At 40.4% G+C, this 19,973-nt stretch overlaps 1 protein-coding gene across 2 annotated transcripts in view; it reads right to left on the reverse strand.

The window, feature by feature from the left end:
• adcy7 (adenylate cyclase 7) overlaps positions 1–19,973 on the reverse strand; it is a 48,775-nt gene that overhangs the window by 1,307 nt on the left and 27,495 nt on the right. Inside the window, exons 3-25 of one of the 2 annotated variants that reach the window (XM_084013898.1) lie at positions 18,565–18,762; positions 18,124–18,288; positions 17,622–17,771; positions 14,949–15,109; positions 12,785–12,896; positions 12,330–12,457; positions 11,653–11,811; positions 11,135–11,267; positions 10,772–10,960; positions 10,434–10,477; positions 9,005–9,064; positions 7,967–8,044; positions 6,959–7,028; positions 6,750–6,847; positions 6,585–6,669; positions 5,736–5,873; positions 5,484–5,591; positions 4,971–5,167; positions 4,698–4,809; positions 3,417–3,575; positions 2,312–2,458; positions 1,971–2,078; positions 1,724–1,838 (exon numbers count right to left, since the gene is read on the reverse strand). In XM_084013898.1, coding sequence (XP_083870024.1) covers positions 1,724–1,838; positions 1,971–2,078; positions 2,312–2,458; positions 3,417–3,575; positions 4,698–4,809; positions 4,971–5,167; positions 5,484–5,591; positions 5,736–5,873; positions 6,585–6,669; positions 6,750–6,847; positions 6,959–7,028; positions 7,967–8,044; positions 9,005–9,064; positions 10,434–10,477; positions 10,772–10,960; positions 11,135–11,267; positions 11,653–11,811; positions 12,330–12,457; positions 12,785–12,896; positions 14,949–15,109; positions 17,622–17,771; positions 18,124–18,288; positions 18,565–18,762 — 2,914 coding nt within the window. The remainder of the gene's footprint in view (positions 1–1,723; positions 1,839–1,970; positions 2,079–2,311; positions 2,459–3,416; positions 3,576–4,697; positions 4,810–4,970; positions 5,168–5,483; positions 5,592–5,735; positions 5,874–6,584; positions 6,670–6,749; positions 6,848–6,958; positions 7,029–7,966; positions 8,045–9,004; positions 9,065–10,433; positions 10,478–10,771; positions 10,961–11,134; positions 11,268–11,652; positions 11,812–12,329; positions 12,458–12,784; positions 12,897–14,948; positions 15,110–17,621; positions 17,772–18,123; positions 18,289–18,564; positions 18,763–19,973) is intronic. The other variant, XM_084013899.1, reaches the window with a different exon arrangement.

The following is a 19,973-nucleotide window of genomic DNA, read 5'->3' on the forward strand; positions in this document are numbered from 1 at the left end:
AGAATCCAGATCTCCAGCAGGTGTGTCTGCAGCACTGCTGTATTGTGTGATTGAATGAATACAACCCACATTAGCTCACCTCCTGTCTAGACACTAATGGACTGTAAGGCCTCGTCAAACACACTTCATTCAGGCTCAAAAGGAAGTGGCGATAAATGCAGCCAACCGGCTCCAAGTCGTTGTATAACACATTTCAGGCAACCTTGTAAAAAAACAAGATTGTGTGCACTGGCAGTTCAGTTAGCTGTTAGCAGTTAGCCAAGCACACCTTCCAAAACAATAGAAATTAACGTTTCCCCCCACTGTGTCTCAGCTGGGGGTCGGCGATGCACTCATCTGCGTCATTACCGGCCCCTACCAGCCAGGGCCCGGATAAGAGTAGTGAGGGAAGAGTCTACAGCCAGTCAATGGCAGTGTTACCGAAAGTGTGAGTCACCACAACCGCCGCCCAAGATATTATGTACACACACACACACACACACACACACACACACACACACACACACACACACACACACACACACACACACACACACACACACACACACACACACACACACACACACACACACACACACACACACACACACACACACACACGCTGACTTATGGACGGACGCGCAATTATATGATTCTCTGCCATCACAGAGGATCTCCAATCCCTTAATTGCTCCTTGAGGGGAAGGACCAGTGGGAAAGAGAGATGAATTCTAGAGGGGCTGAGAGGTGCCTTCACTTTATTCCGTTACTTTGAATTTTAATGCAAGCGATAGAGTAACGAGAGGAAAACTATTCACACGTGGTGGAACCAATACATCAACTGCACAATCCAGTGTTTCCCATACATTGATTTATGTGTGTATGTGAACAGCCCCTCTATGTGCACACACTGAATGAAAACATGATCATGCATGTGATGGGAGAAAAGATTGTTGTCGTGTTTTCCCCAGAGAAGACGGCTGAATAATTCCTGAATAGAATCAATCTGGAGTTCACGAGTCATGAGCGCACAAATTTGTCCAAAAAAGTAATTATCCAAAATTAAATTATTATCCCCCATCAACCACAAATAGATTATATTTCCGTGGGAAACCCTGGAATAGTTATAAGCCTTGTGAAATTGGCAACAGACAAAACGACAAAAACATGAAATCCAAAGAAAAAGTCTCATAGAACACTTAAACTACTTTATAATAAACATCTCAAAAGTGGATTTTGTTCTCTTTAGACACAGTCGCTGATAAGACGGTTCAAACAAGTTTCAGTGTTTATGGCTCTGAGCGTTTTATCTCCCAAGAAATGTGAATGTTTTAACAGAAACCTTTATCCTGTAAACTGCCTGCTCAGAATCAGCTGTCTGGGAATAACTGTCAGGATTGCACACAGAGACAGAGATTAGGGTTTCTCATACACTCCACCACGTTCTGTCTGTATTTTATGGCTTACGTGTGACATTCACTTCATATATTAGATCTATATAAATTAAGCATAGTCATGTGAGTGGACACAATACAAAGCAGATTCTACAACAGTTTGATAGGTTTAACTTCACAACCTAATCTAGTCTCGGCGAATGCAACTGCTCTCGTGGCACGAAGACTACATAGATGCCAATCATGTACAGCGTAACCAAGGAAACCGTTTGGGTTGTGAGCCCTAACAGAGCTCGATACAATGCAGTGCACTTGGTCAATGAAAGGTTTGTGCTGAAGCTGACACTCACCCACACGGAGCCTGAAGCTATTGAAGGAATGTCTGTTGATGCCGTCCAACTTGCCAATCAGAGCGATGGCAAACTCCACCATGATCCCTATCTGGGCCTGCTGCCTCTCTCTGTCCTGGAATAACACGTTTAACAACATCAATATGACAGCTTCAGGCTATGGGTTTTTTTATGACGGATTGATTAACCGTTATCAAAGCTGGTTTGACCCGCGTTGACCCCGGTGTGAAGCGGTAGCTTACTCCACCTGATTGTTCTCCTGACCAGGCGTCCCACTAAGCCCTGCAGCAGCCATGTAAGTGCTGCCAATGGTCTTGATCTTCTCCACTCCGCTGAACTTTGGCTTGGACAGCAGCTGTTGGTTTAGAGATAATAAAAGATTGTTTAGTGAGAAATACATTTACATAGCAGGGAGAATCATACTGTAAAGTTTTAGCCCAACAGTCAGGATCCACGTGGTTAACTTTGGATGTGCATAAACAGAGCTACTGATTACAGATTAGGGCTTTAAAGACATCATGTGTGAAGCACTTTGGGAATGAACTGATGGATGAGGATGTTATTCGTTTCCCTCTTTGCCGTTCTGACCTCGTCAAAGTCGGCGATGATCTCGTTCAGGAGCCTCAGGCATTCCAGACCCTCCTTGTTGATGTCACACTCTGTGTAAAATTCTTTGAAATCTGGCACTGATGCAAACATCACACAGACACAGTCATAGGACTTGTAGTAGAGGTCCTGTCAGATGAAAAACAAAACAACCAAAAAAAGCAGTTAATCATTTTACCCAGGAGGAAACAGACTTGAATACTAATTGATAGTGGCCGAAGAAACTGTATAGAAATGCCAAACTCAAAGAAGATACATTTCTAGAGTTCCTTTTAACAAGTCAACAAGTTACCATATAATCTTAGATGATGCTTGGATAACAGCAGAATTAATGCTCACAAATTACCTTTTACCAGCAGCATACATCTACAGTGTACAGTCTATATCTACATCAAGTCAAAGATAGGATTTTTTTCATCTCAACTCCTGTTTTCCATTTCAAAACAAAAGACCTCTTTCTGTGAACAGGATCCCTTCATCAATAAACTTTTGTTCTGAAATGTACCGGCTAGAAATTGTTGATTGTTGTTGTTATTAACAAATCCACACAGGCTTCTTGCTTTCTGTCTAAAAATAAATATAAATTGGATTTCTGATTAAATTAAATGTCTGCGTGGACACTACTCATGTGAGTGAGGCAGCCGTTGATCAGTGCTCATGCAGGCAGTTAGAAGTTATACATCACACGCAACACTGTTTCTATACTGAGAACTGGGAAATATCTTCAATACATCCTTTTGTGATGTGAAAATAACACTTTGTTCATAAGTAAGATTAGTAAGAATGAATTAGTAAGAATTTAACTGACTGATACCAAACCGTATATCAACAAGTCATTGCTGAAATAATTAGTGAATATTCATTCTTGTTTAGGTTTTACACAACTAGAAACCATCTTGTGATGGTCCATTGAGGTTACTAATGTGTAGGTTGAGTCCTTCTGTCTCTATAATGCTGATTCATTATTATAATTTGCCTTGCTCCATTTGTGATGGCTGAATAAGTGAGCAACTGATGATTTAACTGGTTTCTTATTTATCACTAATCATATAGCACATAACAAACAGGAGCCCCCCCCCCCTCTCACCTCGTTCTTTTTATTCTCCCCTACAAACAGCGCTGCCACGTGGGCCGGCAGCACATTCTCTAGCAGCAGGCGGTTCAGGTTCTCCCTGGTCTCGATCTCATCCTGCTCTGTGCGGTTCTTGTACTTTAGAAGGAAATCCTGGCGAAAGCAGGACTCATTCTAGAAGACAAAAATACGAAAACGTGTGTGAAAATGAGGGAAACCATAAATTAAAACGATTTTCTTTGGGATTTTCCTGGATTTCTTGCAGCCTCATTTATTTATGTATTTCTAGAAGTTTAATACTTGTCTACGGCAGGAACAGACAAATATTTAAAAGACATAAATACATTCGTAACAAGCCAACCAAATATTGTACTTTAATTACTTTAATGTAGAACACGTTCCAGCTAACCAATGTCATCACAGACATTTTCAAATATCGTGGTTACAGTGAGTGTTGCCACGTCTGCAGTGTGCAGTCTACATTATCTGTGCCACTCTGATGAAGTGCTTTGAGAAACTGATTCTCAAGCACATCAAACACAACATCGCAGCCAGCCTGGATCCTCACCAGTTTGCATACAGAGCCAACAGATACCTTCTCTCTCTCTTCACTCAGCCCTCGCACATCTTGAAAATAACAACACCTACATCAGAATGTTCCTTATCGATTTCAGCTCAGCATTCAACACTTTCTCCCCCGTGAAACTGATTGGTGAACTTAACACTCTGGGCTTGAGTACTGGACTTCATATAGAGAGGAAGTCAGCATTCTGGGAATCAGCATCACAAGCAACCTGACATGGTCGTCACACATATCCATCCCGAAAAAAAGCTCATAATCTGTAAACTTTTAGAGAGGAGCGATAGGAAGCATCCTGCCTGGAAATATTCCAAACTGGAGTAGGATGTGCATGGACCAGGACGAGGGAAGCTCTACAGCGGGTGATTAAATCTGCACAGAACATCATTAGTACCCGGCCACCGATAATGTGATATTGATGACAAGAGGTGCCTGCGAAGAGCCCAAAGGATACTCAAAGACAATACCCACCCCAGCCTCAGCCTGTTCACCCTGCTGCCACCTAGCAAGAGAAGTATCAGCTGCTGTTCCACCAGACTTCATGGCAGCTTCTTTCCTCAGGCTGTGAACCTCCTACATCATCCTCCACTTTGCACCATATAATATATTTTCTTGTTGTTGTAGTTCTTCGTTGTGCAACCCCATTGTACAACGACAACAAAGGAACGGGATACATACATGCACATTTCAGAAAGAGAGTTCAAGATTGACATTACCTGTTGCGAGATGATGAGCATAGTGACCAGGAACAGGGTGATATATATGCAGCTCATCACCTGGGGGTGTTTCACTAATCCTAACCAACTCAGGATGGTGTGATCTTCTCTGCTGTAAAACAAACAAAAGCATTCGTGGCTGGACTTTGATTCCATTTGTACATATCATGCATGATTATTCTGTGTAAACTGAAATGAATAGATGTGATGTGACCAGCACTGATTGATTATATTGTCATAAGGTGGCCCTTAATATACGGCTCTGACTCCCACCTGCTGCAGTTCCAGCTGTCGAGCTGCTCAGCAAAGAGGAAGTTTCCATAGACCACAAAGACTTCCCTCTTGGTGCTGAGGATGATGATGTAGTATGCAGTGGAGGCCAGGGTGAGGAAGAGCACTTTGAGCTCAAAACTCACCCTGAGGAAGACTCCACATGCAATGAGCGATAGGATACAGCAATACACGGAGTACTGAGAAAGAGAAGGGATGAAATAAAAAAAAATAAAAAAACAGAAGACGTCCTTCTTGCATGTATAAGTGGCATACAAACAATTAAAAATAATTATAAGAGGTTTTATAACACGTTATGTGATTGTAAGCAGAGATAAGGACATTGCTATCAATATTTGTCAGTTACGATAACTCCTGTGAAGCATCTTGTCTTTTCTGGAACCCAAACACATATCAGTACTATTGGCAAATACCATTTAATCCAGTCTGATATGAAAAAAATAAATAAATATTGCCATTTCATTATTGCCAATGGTTAACAAGTCCCCCACTCACAGGCAGGTAGAAGAGAATCTCCTCTAATCCCTGCTCAAGGGAGTCATTTGTGTGATGCGGGCCATCAATATCAGCGGAACATTCTGGGACACGTGTCTGGACGAAGCACTGCAAGGGGAAAAAAAAAACTTGACTGACAAGCGACCACTGTACGGTGTGCTCTGAAGTTCAGCTATGAAGTGTGACACAGCTAGAAATAGCAGCGTCTGTAACGAGCCTCTCTTAGCACTCAGCATGTGAGCATAGTTTTACCAGGTTGAACACTGCCAAGATGATGATGACCGTAGTAGTGATGGTGGCCAGCGGGAGGCGCACACATGGCCGCTTTACCACCGCCTCTGACACAGCTGGCAGCCACTGGCACCTCGACAGCTTCTCTGGAAACAGGCGCTGCAGGGGAAAATTAGGGAAAACATGGAATCAAACGGGTATCAAGACATCGTGTGTGAGTGAGTCGATGCTATTTCCAGTGAACGATTCTGTCTGAGAGGAGAAAACACACGACCTTGTGAATGACTGATTGTCAGGTCTCATCCACCGGGTCAATAGGTTAGCTATAGAAAGCCACAGTGAATGCAAGGAATAACTTCCATGACGTTTCCAGTCTCACTGAACTAATTCTAGCATGGTGTAGCACACATACATACACTCTGGCCTTTATATGCCACTTGCCTATTGTAATACATTTGTGTTTGTATTCATCTTCACACAACAGCAATGTAATAATATATAAAGAACTTCACATTTTATTTTCTCAAGCACAAGTGGCACAAACTGAATTAATTTAAAACTACTTTAGAGCAGAACACTTGTGAGTCACACACGTGACATGTAGAACAAGGCCAGGCCAGCGGTGTACAATTTGGGACATAAGCAAGTGTTTCTGGAGAAATTACAACTATTTTACACTGATGCTTGACCTGCATCCCAAATGTTGCTGTGAAAGAGTGATGACAGGTTTGTGGTGCCTGTGAGGCTTATTTTTTCCACTTTCTTCAAACCTAAATGCTAACTGGGACGAACTGCCCAAAAAAAGAGTTGAAACTTGAACTTAAAATCACCCGAAAATATAAATTTGAAATGTTAACGTAACATACTGACCTGGAAGTGACCTGCGAAACAGATGGCCAGGATCAGCAGCAGCACACAGGCCAACACGCCAAATGACATCCCCAACATCTGTCGACTGAGGGAGATGAAAACCATACTGTGTTACATGGATAGATTATTTGATAATAAGTAATAGTACAAGCTGGTCTTACTCACTCCTTTGTGACAAACATCTGAACCAAAAAGATGCAGAGGAAGATGAAGGTGGCACAGCCAACATAGTGTTTGAACATTGGCAAGTCCAGGGCTCGGTACTTAGAAAAACAGAAGACACCAGAACCTCTGTTTAAGCACCAGAATGCTTAAATGGTAAGGTAATCATAAATGCTTTTAATTATCTATTTGCAGTTTTGAGTCCAACTAACCTGCTTTTCCAGATCTTTCTTTGGAAACCACAGAGCTAAGCTGCCACTCTCTTCAGTCTTTGACCACTGCCTGAAAGAGAGAGCAAGGAGGGCAGGAAGGAAGAGAGCTTTACATAGGGGTGATTTTCAAAATACATCGTGCAATAATGATAGCATTATCTTGATATCAATATGTGTAACAATGCTTATTAAAGTATTTACATGTATAGAATACCCAGACTAAAAGTCTAGCAGCTGTGTGAGGCTATATTTAGCTATGCTCAGCATGCTAACATGCCCAGAATGATGATGCTAATATAATTACATTAAGCAGGCTTAATGTTTACCATGCTCACCATCTTAATTAAGTGTGTTAGCATGCCAAGATTTGATAATTAGCACTAAACACAAAATACAGCTGAGGCTGATGGGCATGTCAACAATACATTTATTTAATACATTTGGTCATAAAACATGGTCCTGGCGAAGTTGACATTTTAACCTGATGGTGTTACAATTTTACAGTTTTTAAAAGTTATTACTATTTATTGTGAGAGGCACATGAATGTCTGTGCCAAATTTTTAAAGTACTCCATCCAAAAGTTCTTGTGGCTTCTCACTCAAAACCACAAATGTCAAGAGCATGAAGTCAGGGGATAACCAACGTCAGCTGGATTCATGTTTTGGAAACTATGAATGCCTGCACCAAATTTCATGTTAATCCATTTCATAGAGATATTTCTCAAAAAACAAAATCTAAACAAAAAAACCCAACAAACAAACAGCCACACTGTTTTACTTCATATCATTCACTCAAACCATCGGTGATCTTACCACAAATTACTTCCATTAATGTGCATCCTAATTTTCCTAACATTTCAACCCACGGAGGGTAGCAGAGGGTTTTCTTCCTTGTGTGATTCAGCGCAAATTTTAGCCATATTTTTCACATTATTTGGGTTACATTATTTTATTAAATGTTCTACTTGCATGAAATGTGATTTGAATTGTTTGGGAAAATGGACCTACTTGCTGCTGAGCTCATCTATGGTAGTAGTCATTTCGTTGTGCAGCTCCTCATCAAACTTACTCTTCTGGGATTTGTTCCTGCACCGGAAAGCACAGAGACAATTAGGAAGAGGCAGACGGACAGACCCTGAAACACGCAGGCCGACTGGAACAGATGCTGGGAAACCAGATCAGGTCATGCAGGTTGCTCAGGTCCAGTTCGGCTGTGCTTGGAGGCAACGTGGTTAATGCCATTCTGAGCATTAGTGAGAAAAGAGAAATATGGTTTGTGCCTGTGAGGGAGTTATGTAGAGGGAGTGTGCCGGATGCAGAATGCTGTGTGTTAGATGATCTCTGTGGGATACAGCTGGAGTGTGTCTGCCATGCTTCTGCTTGGAAACCCCTGACTCCATCAGGAAGGAAAGACTCGCACAGATGCACAGACCCACATACACATAAGCCCCAGTCAGTGATCAGTGTTAATAGGAGCATGTCAGTCCTCTAACAGCGGTTACAGGGTTTCTTGTGTCTTTTCAGATCATACGTTGCCCTGAGGTAGCAGAGAGTAAAGACCAGTACAACACCACTGCTCAGGTTAGTTTAAAGACAGCAAGGCTCTCCACTAAGGCAATAGTTCTCACCTTGTAGGACAAGACAGGTGTTTTGGGGATGTGGGATTCACCAAATGGAAGAAAAGGTTGGTTGGAATTATACCTGTTACATTGGAATTCAATGTGCAATATATTATCTCTTTATTTATTATTGTGATCCAACTAAATTAGCCTCTTTTCCAACAAAAATGAACCAATTCAACTAAATGATTCATTTTGGGGAACTGCATGAAGCATGCCAATTACTGGGTCCTAATCTGCACTTTTAAAACAATGGTGGAAGCTCATGAATTATTTTTAGTATCTGCCAGCACGCCATCTTTCATATATACACTTCGTATATACTTTAAACAAGTGACTTTTGTTTTAAGGTGTCACAAGCCCAAAAGGTTGAGAGCTACTGCACTGAGGGGATGAGGACCTTGCGGGCCAATAAGGCCCCACTCACTTATAACTGCTGAACGGAGTGGTAGGCAAGGTGAACGGTTCTTCTAGAGACTCATCAAAGCTGTCAGGGCCCAACAGTAAAACACAAACGCATATTCATCACAACAGAGCAGTGGGGAGCAAAGAAAAAAAAGAAAAAACAGCTAAATGTATGCTTGTGAACAACAATAGCACCTTGTCACTTTTAAAACCAGAAACAAAATAAACTCCTTTATGTAATGTTATCCTGCTTGAGTGGGTGTGCCTCATTTCACTTGAGCCCCAGACATGGTCACTAGCTGCTGGCGGTGCTACAGTGGAGTGTGAGTACATGAATGAAATCAACAATTTCTGAGATTTCCATTCTATTAGCGTGGAATGCTTTTGCTTTCAGGCACACACTTATCTTTTCTAATCACATTACTCCTGCCCACATTGCTTGTGTAGGTGAGTCTTGCCTACTAATCAGTAGCTAACACTTTAAATATTTGTCCGTACGCTTACTGGCTGTGTCGGGCAGGCAAAGGTAATTAACCATTGTAAGCTCCAACCATAATCAATTTGTCTATGCATTATTTGAAGGTAATGGAAGGGCTCGTTATAGAGCTCAGCACTCCCACCACTCTGCAGGAATGACTGCCAACCCAGCACAGCTGTACATTTATTTAAATGTATTGGCAAATGTTTTATTTGCAGTTTGAGACCAACTCCTCTAACACTCCTTTTGCTTTGGTAAACACATGCTGACCTATTGTCAAATTTTAAGAGCAATTCCGCTTTTATCCCCTCAACTGGGATGCTCATGGGTTTTAACTACTTAATAATTCATCAATGATAATTCAGAGTCTATTGGTGCAATGTTTTGCCCGTGTGAATTCTGTTTGAAGGGGTAGGCAGCACACCTTATATCTCATGTCATCTCTCTGTCAACTGTGAATCACTTTACATCAGAAAAATGTTAAACGTTTGAATTATGGATTACACATCCAGAAGTAGAAAATGTGAGTGCAAAGGAAATCTCACATGTAACACGTTGTCTAACATGACTGTTTACTCTAGTTACCTCCATTACAACACCATGGTGTTACCCACTACTGACATCATTCTGTCAAAATGTCTAAGCTTTGATGAAAAGCATTCATCTTATGCTCTATGATAATCTGTAAAGCTGAATATTGGAAATAATGAAATGCATAAAACAATTTTGGCATAGTATATTAAAAAAAAATATTGTTGATGAAATGTGATGAAGATTCCAAGAACGGATGGGAAAGTCCTGCCAGGGAATGTTGATGGGAAACACTTGATGCTGTCAAGCAACAGTGCTGTTACACGGGTCAACTTCCAATGTGTGTGAGCTCACTCGCTTTGTTACAGTTTAAACAACGCAGTTAAGCAATAATATGTGAATTCATTTTGTAGCTACTGTTGCAGCTCAGAGATGTTCTTACCTCTCAGTGAGCTTGGAGCCGGGGGTCGAGCGTAGAGGGATGTCCTGGAAAAGACAAGGACAACATTCACCCGAAAAGAACGTATGATAATGTGTTGAAAACCAAACCCACTGAAACTCAGTTCATCCAACTTTTTAACAAATACTTGAATCTCTCGCAAGAAAACTATTACCGTTAGTCATTATGTGCATTTTGCTTTGCGATACCTCTCAAACACTATGCAGTTATTCATCATAAAAAGAAAAAATCAGAACAATTCTTAAGGCCCTCAGCTTGCTCTGCTCCAGCAGAGGGGTAGCTGTTGCTTTAATAACAGCTGACAACAACCATGTGCTTACCTTGCAGCGTGACTTGCCATTGACAATAGAATCTGGGGTGAAACCCTCTCGGTTCTGAAGGTGGGCAAAAGGTTTGACGGCACCCCAAGATTCCAGGTAGCGGGTCATACGCACAGACGCCCTCATTTTCAGACCATCATTCACCCGAGGTTTAGGTGCACTACGGCTCCTCAATGATGGGTCCTTAGACTTAATACACAAACAACATCATTGTATTTGCCGTACAAGCTCTGAGTCATTTGAAAGTTAAAAAAGGTACAAAACTATGATCATTTTAAAATTCTATCAAAAACACAAATTAATCTGTACTGAAACCAAATTCAACATATTTCTCATTCTTTCCCTCACATATAGAGAACTCACCCGTGGATCAATAACCAGGTAGGTTTGGATGTTGAGCTCTTTTAGGTAGGGGTCCCTGAGGTGGCCATTGCCGTCTTCAACTTCATAAGCCTTGTTCAGGTGCTTCAGAGTTGCCTCTGTGATGTGAACACGTCTGAACGAGTGAGGAAAGAGTAGGAGAACGTACAAATGACTTAGCTTTGGATTTCTAAGACTTATTTCTATTGGTCGATGGCACTTATTTATTGCAATGATACTTTAGCTTTCAGTGTTACTTTATGTATAAAAGACAATGCAATGGTAATATTCTTACCCCAAAAGAAGACATCCATCCTTAAGTAATTTACAGTATCTTGTTATGAAATAGTAAGGGTGATTTTATTTTTGTAAGTCGGCTTATGTAATAACCAATGAAAATGTTGATATTGCATCACATAATATTTAGTTGTTCCCTGGTAATAAAAATAATTTAATTTACACGATACATACATGTGTATAGAGATTTATGAAAGTTATCAAATAAAGGTATTAGCACCTACCCTGGAAGTCCTCCTGACTCCATGTGATTGGCCAGCGTGACATCATGTGACCACACGTCAAACTGCCACTTGCGAAGGCCAATGACACCGCAGAGCACATTTCCCGAGTGCACACCCACTCTCATGTTGATATCTACTCCTGTGGCCTCCCTTACCTGCCTGGAGGAGTTTCACAGCAAAACAAGAGCTCAATGTTGTTGAAAGTTGTTTAGATGCAGATCATCACAATAAAGTCTACCTCCCTTTCTATATGTGTCTATGTGAAGCATATTGTATGTCAGTTGTCCTGTTAATACAGATTTAAAAACAAAATTCAACAGAGCAGATTCAATATTCACTCACACTTTCCTACTGTTGTAACCCACTCTTTGAAATGGCATGCCATTTTCAACTTGTGTAATTCTAAGCATTACAAGATGTCTTCTATGTAACACAAACTGTGTTTCCCTAAACTTGAGACATGATTACTGAGAACGTCTCGCCCTACCACCATTACAGATGCACCACACATTCCACTGAGAGGTTCCACAAAAACCTTTTTAACAGACTTTTTTTTTTTTTTTTTACATAATCAATCTCAAAAAGTAAGTGGCTCATCATATCTATCTTAAGAGTTAAATAAAGAGACACTATATGTTTCAATCAGGGGTTGGAGGTAATAGCTGGCACAAACTCACTTGATGGCTTCACACATGTCCAGGCCCATTTTGACGCAGTTCTTGGCATGTTTAGGGAGAGAGACAGGCAGCCCTGACACACAGTAGTAGCAATCGCCAAGGATCTTGATTCTCATGCATTCGTTTTCCTATAAGGAATGAGAGGAGGAGAAACCTGGTCATTTACCTGGTTGCTTAAACTGTAGGTCAGCAATAGACATGATACGAGTGCACTCACATGCCAAGACATGGGAGGTAACCAATACAACCGCAGTCTTGTACTACTGAGGCATAAGTGCCTTGGTTGTGGCTTGATAAGAAGAGAGTGTTTCCTTGTTCTTTAGTCAGAAATCTCACGACAACAATCCTTTCATTATTATTACTACAATCTCTTAAAGAGCCAAACCGCCAACTGCAAGTTAAGCTTAGAGGTTAGTGTTGTTCAAAGTAGTGACACAAAGAAAATGATCACTTACCTTGGCAATTTGGTCAAACTTTCCAAACAATTCATTGAGCATAATAACAAGCTCTTTGGGAGAACAGTCACTGGCCAGTCGAGTAAAGCCAACAATGTCAGCATATAGAATGCTGAAAGAAAGAAAAAAGAACACAATAGGAGTTTAACAAAAACACACAAAATACACATAAACAGAGATAATGTCTGACTGTTATTAATATAAAGAATACATATTTCACTAACTGAGATACAATTCATCACTGGATTTTCAATCTGTGAAACGACTTTTCAAAGTGATATGGACCTCATAAATGTACTGATAGCAGTCAACCAGTGTTTAACGCATTGAAGCATACTTGAAGCTTACACCATTTGTGTCATCCAAATTTGGTTCTGATTTTCTCCACACATCGTTGTAGGCCCATTATGACCCATTATGACCATTACGAGCCCTAAATTGGGATGTAGGATTTCAGGCAAAAGAGCTCCTGACCATCCTCCCATTAACCTCTAGTAGACCTGATCTGTGACTCATTAAAAAGCCGATGCTGAATCGTAGCCAAGCCGCCATTAAAAGCTGCCAGTCAGCAGAGGGACACTGTTATTTCATCTGACTCCTGAAAGGCCCCGCACCTGGAAGTTCGACAAAAGCCCCGCCTACACAGAGCATCTGCCATGCCTCCCTGTCTAAGCATGCCTGGCAATGGTGGGAAATGAAATTCCAACCATTGCAATGTAAGCCCCCAGTGAACACCATGGTTAGATGGAGGTTCACATCATGTCAAACAATGGACATAAATATAAAAAAATGGCAAACCACCACAAATGGCCATTGATTGATACAATTATCCACAAAGCAATTCACGCAGGCTGTTTGTTTTACTTGTAAACCCCATGTGTGTCTGGGGCTTGATTACAAGCACTGGCTGTTTAACATTTGCAGCCTGGAGGAACCCAAGGGCCCCTAGAATAGACCCTTGGTTCCTCAAAACCCTTTTCTTTAAAACATTGCCAAAGATACATAATTTATCTTAGCCAGAAGCTTTAAAAACAGACTTATTTTCACTGTATTATTAATATTGTAAATTTTGAGTGAAACTGCTCATCTGGTGACCAGCAGAGGGATACAGACCCTGCACCTGTTCCACTGCCCGACTGAAAACAGCCAGGTGTTTCATGAGACAGACAACACAGCTAATGACTGGTCTGACTGGTGTAATTATAGGGATAGGTCAGGGTTGCAGCCTATCATTCAATACCTTCTTACTAAATGAACATGTTAGCAAACATGACGGATGCCTTCACAATGATGTCTTGATAAGCAAAGACCAAAAGTTTAGTGTCTAAACCTTCTGAAAGACAGACTGTCTAGATATGGCCAGCCAGATCGTGTTCTGTATGTCTTTCTGCAGAAATTTCTCTTTAAAATCAAAGTGCCAATTAAAGAGCCACAAAAAAAAAGCTTTCTTCCAGTGTATTCATTCTTAAGAAACACTATAATGCAATTCCATTATTGAGGTAAGGCAGATGCTGGATCGTGCCTATATTTATCCCAAAAAAATAAGCTGAACAGCCATCTGCCAAAGTTCAGTTAAGCTGACCCAATATCTGTCAGCACTTGCTAAATTAATGAAACCCTTGTAAAACAAAGAGCTGAAACTGGGTCACTGGTGCTCTGAAAACAAATAATAATAATGTCCTTTTGTTAAGAGATGTGGTAAAATAAATCTGCTTCTACTTTTTTCCCTTTTGTGAATCATCTGTTTGTGAAATGACGTGTGAATGCAGACAAAGTTGAAAGACAGGGAAATAAAATAGGTCTAACGTTAAGTTGAAAGAGTTAAAGTTGCTGTTTAAGATTCACGTTTTCAGTCTGTCATAGTGATTAGTACTCCTAAACTATCTGAACCTCCTGGTGCCATTTGTAATCTGTGTAGGCCACAGAAACTTGTCACATGAAAATAAATACACTTCCATTGATACTTCTGCAAAATATGTACATAAACATTGAGAAGACATCTGAATATCCTCAAAAGGTCTGATCAGTAAGTCCGGCTTATAACAATCCCCTTAAAATAAAGCTTCCATGATGACGCAATCCTTTAAAGCAAGGGCTATTTAATGCTCAATAAATCCCAAAATCTATGGCTTCCCATGTATTTTAAGGTAGTTTGTGGTTGTACCTGACGTTCTCGTGCCTCTTGACATAAAGACTGTGGAAGTTGTTATCTTTGACCAGCCGCTGTTGTTCTTCTTTGTCTTTACAGTCTTGCAAGCGCTCCATGATTGTAAGCTTCATCTTCATGGAGATGTAGACGGGCAGCACCGACTGCAGCAGGTTCTCCTACAAACACACACACAATTAGTTACATAACGGCAATTTAGGTGAGTCAGGCTTATTTGACTGTCACACTCAATGTACGGTGATGAGAAAAGAAGCCTATCTGGGAACAAACACACAGCCACACACAGACTCCCAGACCCACCTCATCGACATCTCACTCTTTAATATCCAGCTATGAACTATAGTCTCATCAGGCATCTATTAGAGCGTTGGAAAGTTAACACTTGTGCACCTGTGCTGACATTGCAGTCAGTCTGCCATAAAAGTAAAGAGACCTAGAAGTGTTCAAAGTTCAATGGCTTGATTAAGACAGGAATCTGAAGTGGCATCTTCTCAAGAAATGATTAATCCCTCTTCAACATACCAGAGGGGCATCAAGTGACATCTTCTGATTACACTTACCGATTCAAGTTGTTCTTTGTTAAATTCAATAAGACAATGGCTTTGACACAATACAGTCGCTTTAGAATGAACACTTGGATTTGAATGTGGATGTGGAGAATACATATACAATGAATTGTAAGGTATGAGACCAAAGCAAGTGTATGTGTGTTTGTGTATGATTTTGTCTGACAAATGTTTATATTTTGTTTTAGAACTGTGCTTGAAGATGAAATATCAATTCCTCATTTAAGCAGGTATTCAAGCATACAACCCTGTGAGTCACAGTTATGTACATTGTATGCCAATGAAAACTGGATTTGGGGATTTCTTTATACAAATCTTTCTTTAATGTTTGCTCAAAGTAGGTCAGGTGGTATGTCTGTGTGTGTGTGTGTGTGTGTGTGTGTGTGTGTGTGTGTGTGTGTGTGTCTGTGTGTGTGCGTGTGAGAACAGCGATGTTCAATTCATTAGAGTTATTTTCAAAAGGGATTTGGATCTGGGCTTTAGCCAGGCCACCTAAGGACATTCACATTCTTGTTTTGAAGCCAATGGTCATATGGTTTGCAGCATACTCCAGGTCACTGTCATGTCTTCTAATACGTTAGAAATATCTCTTGAAGAATTTTCTGCATTTGGCTCTATTCATGGATCCTTCGATTTGCTCGTCAATAGAGCTGAAAACACTGGCTTTTGACTTGTTCCTAGTTTGACACCAGATCGGACTCAGTTCTTAAGAGCTCAGATTATTTTTCTGTAGGCTCTCGGGACATCCTAAGGACTCATAGTATAAAATTGCGCCTTAAATTAATTTGGGGTGTTATTGCAAAAGGTGAATGTGGTTTGACTCAAAGCATTCCAACTTTTCACTTTTGATTAATCTTTAAATTAACCAAAATAAATTGATATATTGAGTCTATGCAAACCAAAAACAAAATAATCAAAATGAAATATATATATATATATATTTTAAATCAGGTCGTGACAACAAAAAATGTGGGAAAGGTCAAGAGGGTTAAAAACTCACTGCTGTTGCTAAGAATGTTGTGAGTATGTGCATTTCTGTCCGTCTACAAGAATAACTACCTTTTTAGTTTCCCCACTGCAACAAAAGCATGAAACTTCTCATAAAGTGAGATAGATGAGATTGTATAAATGAAGTTTGGTAACTGTAGGATGTTTCACACGACATAGTGCTGCTGTTAATATTATCCATTAGTCATTTATTTCTTTTATTTCATATGTATAGTACTTTAATATGGAAAACAGTCACTAAATGCATGCGGTGGCATACATTCAGTTGGATTTAAGGGAACGCAGTAGGTAGAAACATTTCAGGAGGAACAAACTGGGCTCCCTCCTGCTGAAATAAACGTGGGAACACAATGTGAGTTCCTGATTGGTTCCCCATTTGCCGCGTTTTTGGATCCTCCCCCAACATGCCATTATGTCCCTGTTCTTTTTGGCTTTTGACTTCTCTTTTTTCAGCCCCGATTCAATTACAACAGGAGGTTAAATGTTAACGAGTATGTCATTCCTTCCTTTACTGCTAGGCAACACAACAGCTTCCCTGTCAGCACATTTTATGTCCCGTACTAAGCAACAGTCATAACAAATGACTGTTTTAAAAATCTGAAGTCAAAGCAAGTCAGCACAGATGCATCCAATTTAAAAGGCATCACAGGAAAATCTAATTTGAGAGGGATTTGTTAGTCGCAATGAAAACATCCATGGGAGAGTCAACATGAGGCCAGCCATAGGCAAAACTAAAGGATGAAATAAAATTATAAGGCTATAGCAATAACAATTACTGGCTAGCTATTTTTTATCATTTGTCTGCAATGTTTGTTTCCATTCAGTGAGGTTACTAAAATATAGATAAAGCTTAGAATATACAGCACACTTTTCCTCACTAATGAAATGATATGAGCCTAACTTGTGTGTGTGGTGGGAGGCTTCTGTTTAATTCCCCGGCCTAAAGCCATACAGGCAGTAATACGTTTAATAATTTACATTTTTCCAGTTTTTTATTACTCATAGCTTAAGAAGTGAATAGTAGTGATTTAGTTTTATGTTTCTTTAATATGTTTAGTGTAATTGTAGCCTTTGACAGAGAGTGTATTACACTAACCTGTTGTCTTTTCTCGATCTCCAGCTTCATCCGCATGCTGAGGCACCTCAAGGTGTCTTGAAAGGTCTGCCTCAGGGTTTTCTCCATCAGGACCTTGTGGAAGGCACCGACCACACTACCACACAGAAACACCACTGCATTGGACAGCAGCTACAGAAACAAGACACAAATGTTAGAACTCAAAAGGAAAGACGTGTGTATCTGAATCCCTGTATCTCCCGGCTGGAGTGGGATTTGCAAAATTAATGTACTTTGTCAGTGGCTTACTTTCAAATTGTGTTTATTTTCTTGTGTCTAACTCTGGCCATCATTTTATTATGTCTAAATTCTGGTCATTTTTTTTGTTAAACTTAATAAAGAAGAATATTTACACAAAACAAATCCTGAATTGCTAATCTATTTTGGCTTGAAGCCTTCAACACACAGCTGCATACCGATACTTAACCATTACAGAAACATTTCTACAAAAATAACAGCATAGTTTTTATCCAACTGGTTTTACCTGGTTGGCGAGGTAAGGATTGGACTTATTGTCATAAATGGTGAGACGCAGTGTGAGGACCATGATGTGGGACAGTGAGGAAATGAAGCTCAGCACCACAGCGTACCACAACTGGAATGGCAGCATGGTATACACCGTGAAAATGATGAAGAGGAAGAAAGGCACCTGTAAACAAAGGTTCCATTACTTCAATAATTCATCTGTTATGCCACGACTAAATCAAATTCTATTCATTCACTCATTTTGAGTAATTTGGTGCCTTAAAAGTGTATGACACATCTCAAATTTCACACTCTGAAAAAGGAAATCATTTTGGAACTGCATTTGTTGTGTAAGATTTACATGCTTGCAAGCTTGCGTAGGAGGACCATATTGTAAAAGTCATTTGCAAGAAAAAAAAAAGATAACCTTAAACTGAACCCAGCTGGGAGATGAGGTTACCTGGTCCCATGGCAGGATGATGGGGCCGCTGAAGATGAAGGTGTAGCCCATGGTGAGGTGTGTGGCCCATACAATGAGGCCCAGCAGACGCCTCCATTGTTGCGAGAGCATCTCCGTACACACCAACACAAACACGGCCAGAAACACACACAGGCTGCCGCTCACCACGCTCACAAAGGCACAGTGTTCCTTTGCGCTCTGTTCCAGCAGCAAGGGAGAAAAATAACAATACATTTTATTACAGTAATATCAGCAAATTGAAGAAAATTGCCATTTTCATAAATAAACACTGACTGAAAAAAGTTTGCATCTTGAACACTGGTTTAAATAAACACCTTTACTAGTCTCAACAACAACCATATATTTAGGGCTACACCATGGTATACTGCGCACTTGCTAATCTGTCTTAATAAGCAATGTTTTTGTTTCTCACTGATTATACAGTGCTCTGAAAGTAAACCTGAGGTCTGAGGCGAGTATAAGATGCTCCTGAGAACCATTGATATTCATCAGCGTTGAGGCTTATGTTGGAGTTGGAGTTTTTTTTAATCTGCTTTTCCATCATGTCCTGTTTGCTCCAGGCCAACATCTTCCTGACTACGTTACTGTTCAGTGAGAGGCAAGAGCAAGGGGAAAAGATCATGTTCCTTTTTTGTGCATATGTGTGCCTAGAAGCATGTTTGCATGTGTGAATATCTGTGTGTGTGTGTGTGTGTGTTGTGCATGTAAACGCATGCATGAAAGCAATAACTATGTTTGTCCAAGTGTGTGTGTGTGATAATCTTGGTGTGGGAGGGATGGAGTGGGTGTCAGAGGGAGATCGTGAGTGAAAACAAAGGGTTAACAGAGCTCAGGAGTAAGACAGACGCACAAAGTCAGTGTTAATAGACCTCTGCTCAGAGAAGGCCATCTCTGCATTGTATGTTGAGCTTTCTGGTTACCATGGCAGCATTGGAAGAGGCCAGATCTCAACTAAAGCACTTTCTACTCCCTATGTAGCTGTGAGTCTTGACAAAACCTTTTTGTAGATGGGAAATTAACAAATATTCATTATGAAAAAGAGCTGTAACCATGTGAACAGAAAAAAGGGTACAATGTTTAAAACATGGCACACCAAGGACACAAAAAACACACATGGAAGTAGTATTTGCACACTTTTCATGTATTATTCACATTAATAGCATTTTTAATTCTGTTGTCTGTAAGTGCAGGATGTTACTGGGAGACAGCTTTATCTATATAGATAAATAATATTGACAGTGAGCCGTCTACCATATGTCCATTTTTCCTTTACAGTAAATGTGCGTATGGTCCGGTTGTTCCAGGACTGTTTCTGCCGGTATGATATATTCCTGCAGTAATGTCACCAGGGCAAATTCCTGACAGCTTTAAACACTGTATTCCTGTTA

Source organism: Eutrigla gurnardus, assembly GCF_963514095.1.
Source record: "Eutrigla gurnardus genome assembly, chromosome: 1".
NCBI lineage: Eukaryota > Metazoa > Chordata > Actinopteri > Perciformes > Triglidae > Eutrigla > Eutrigla gurnardus.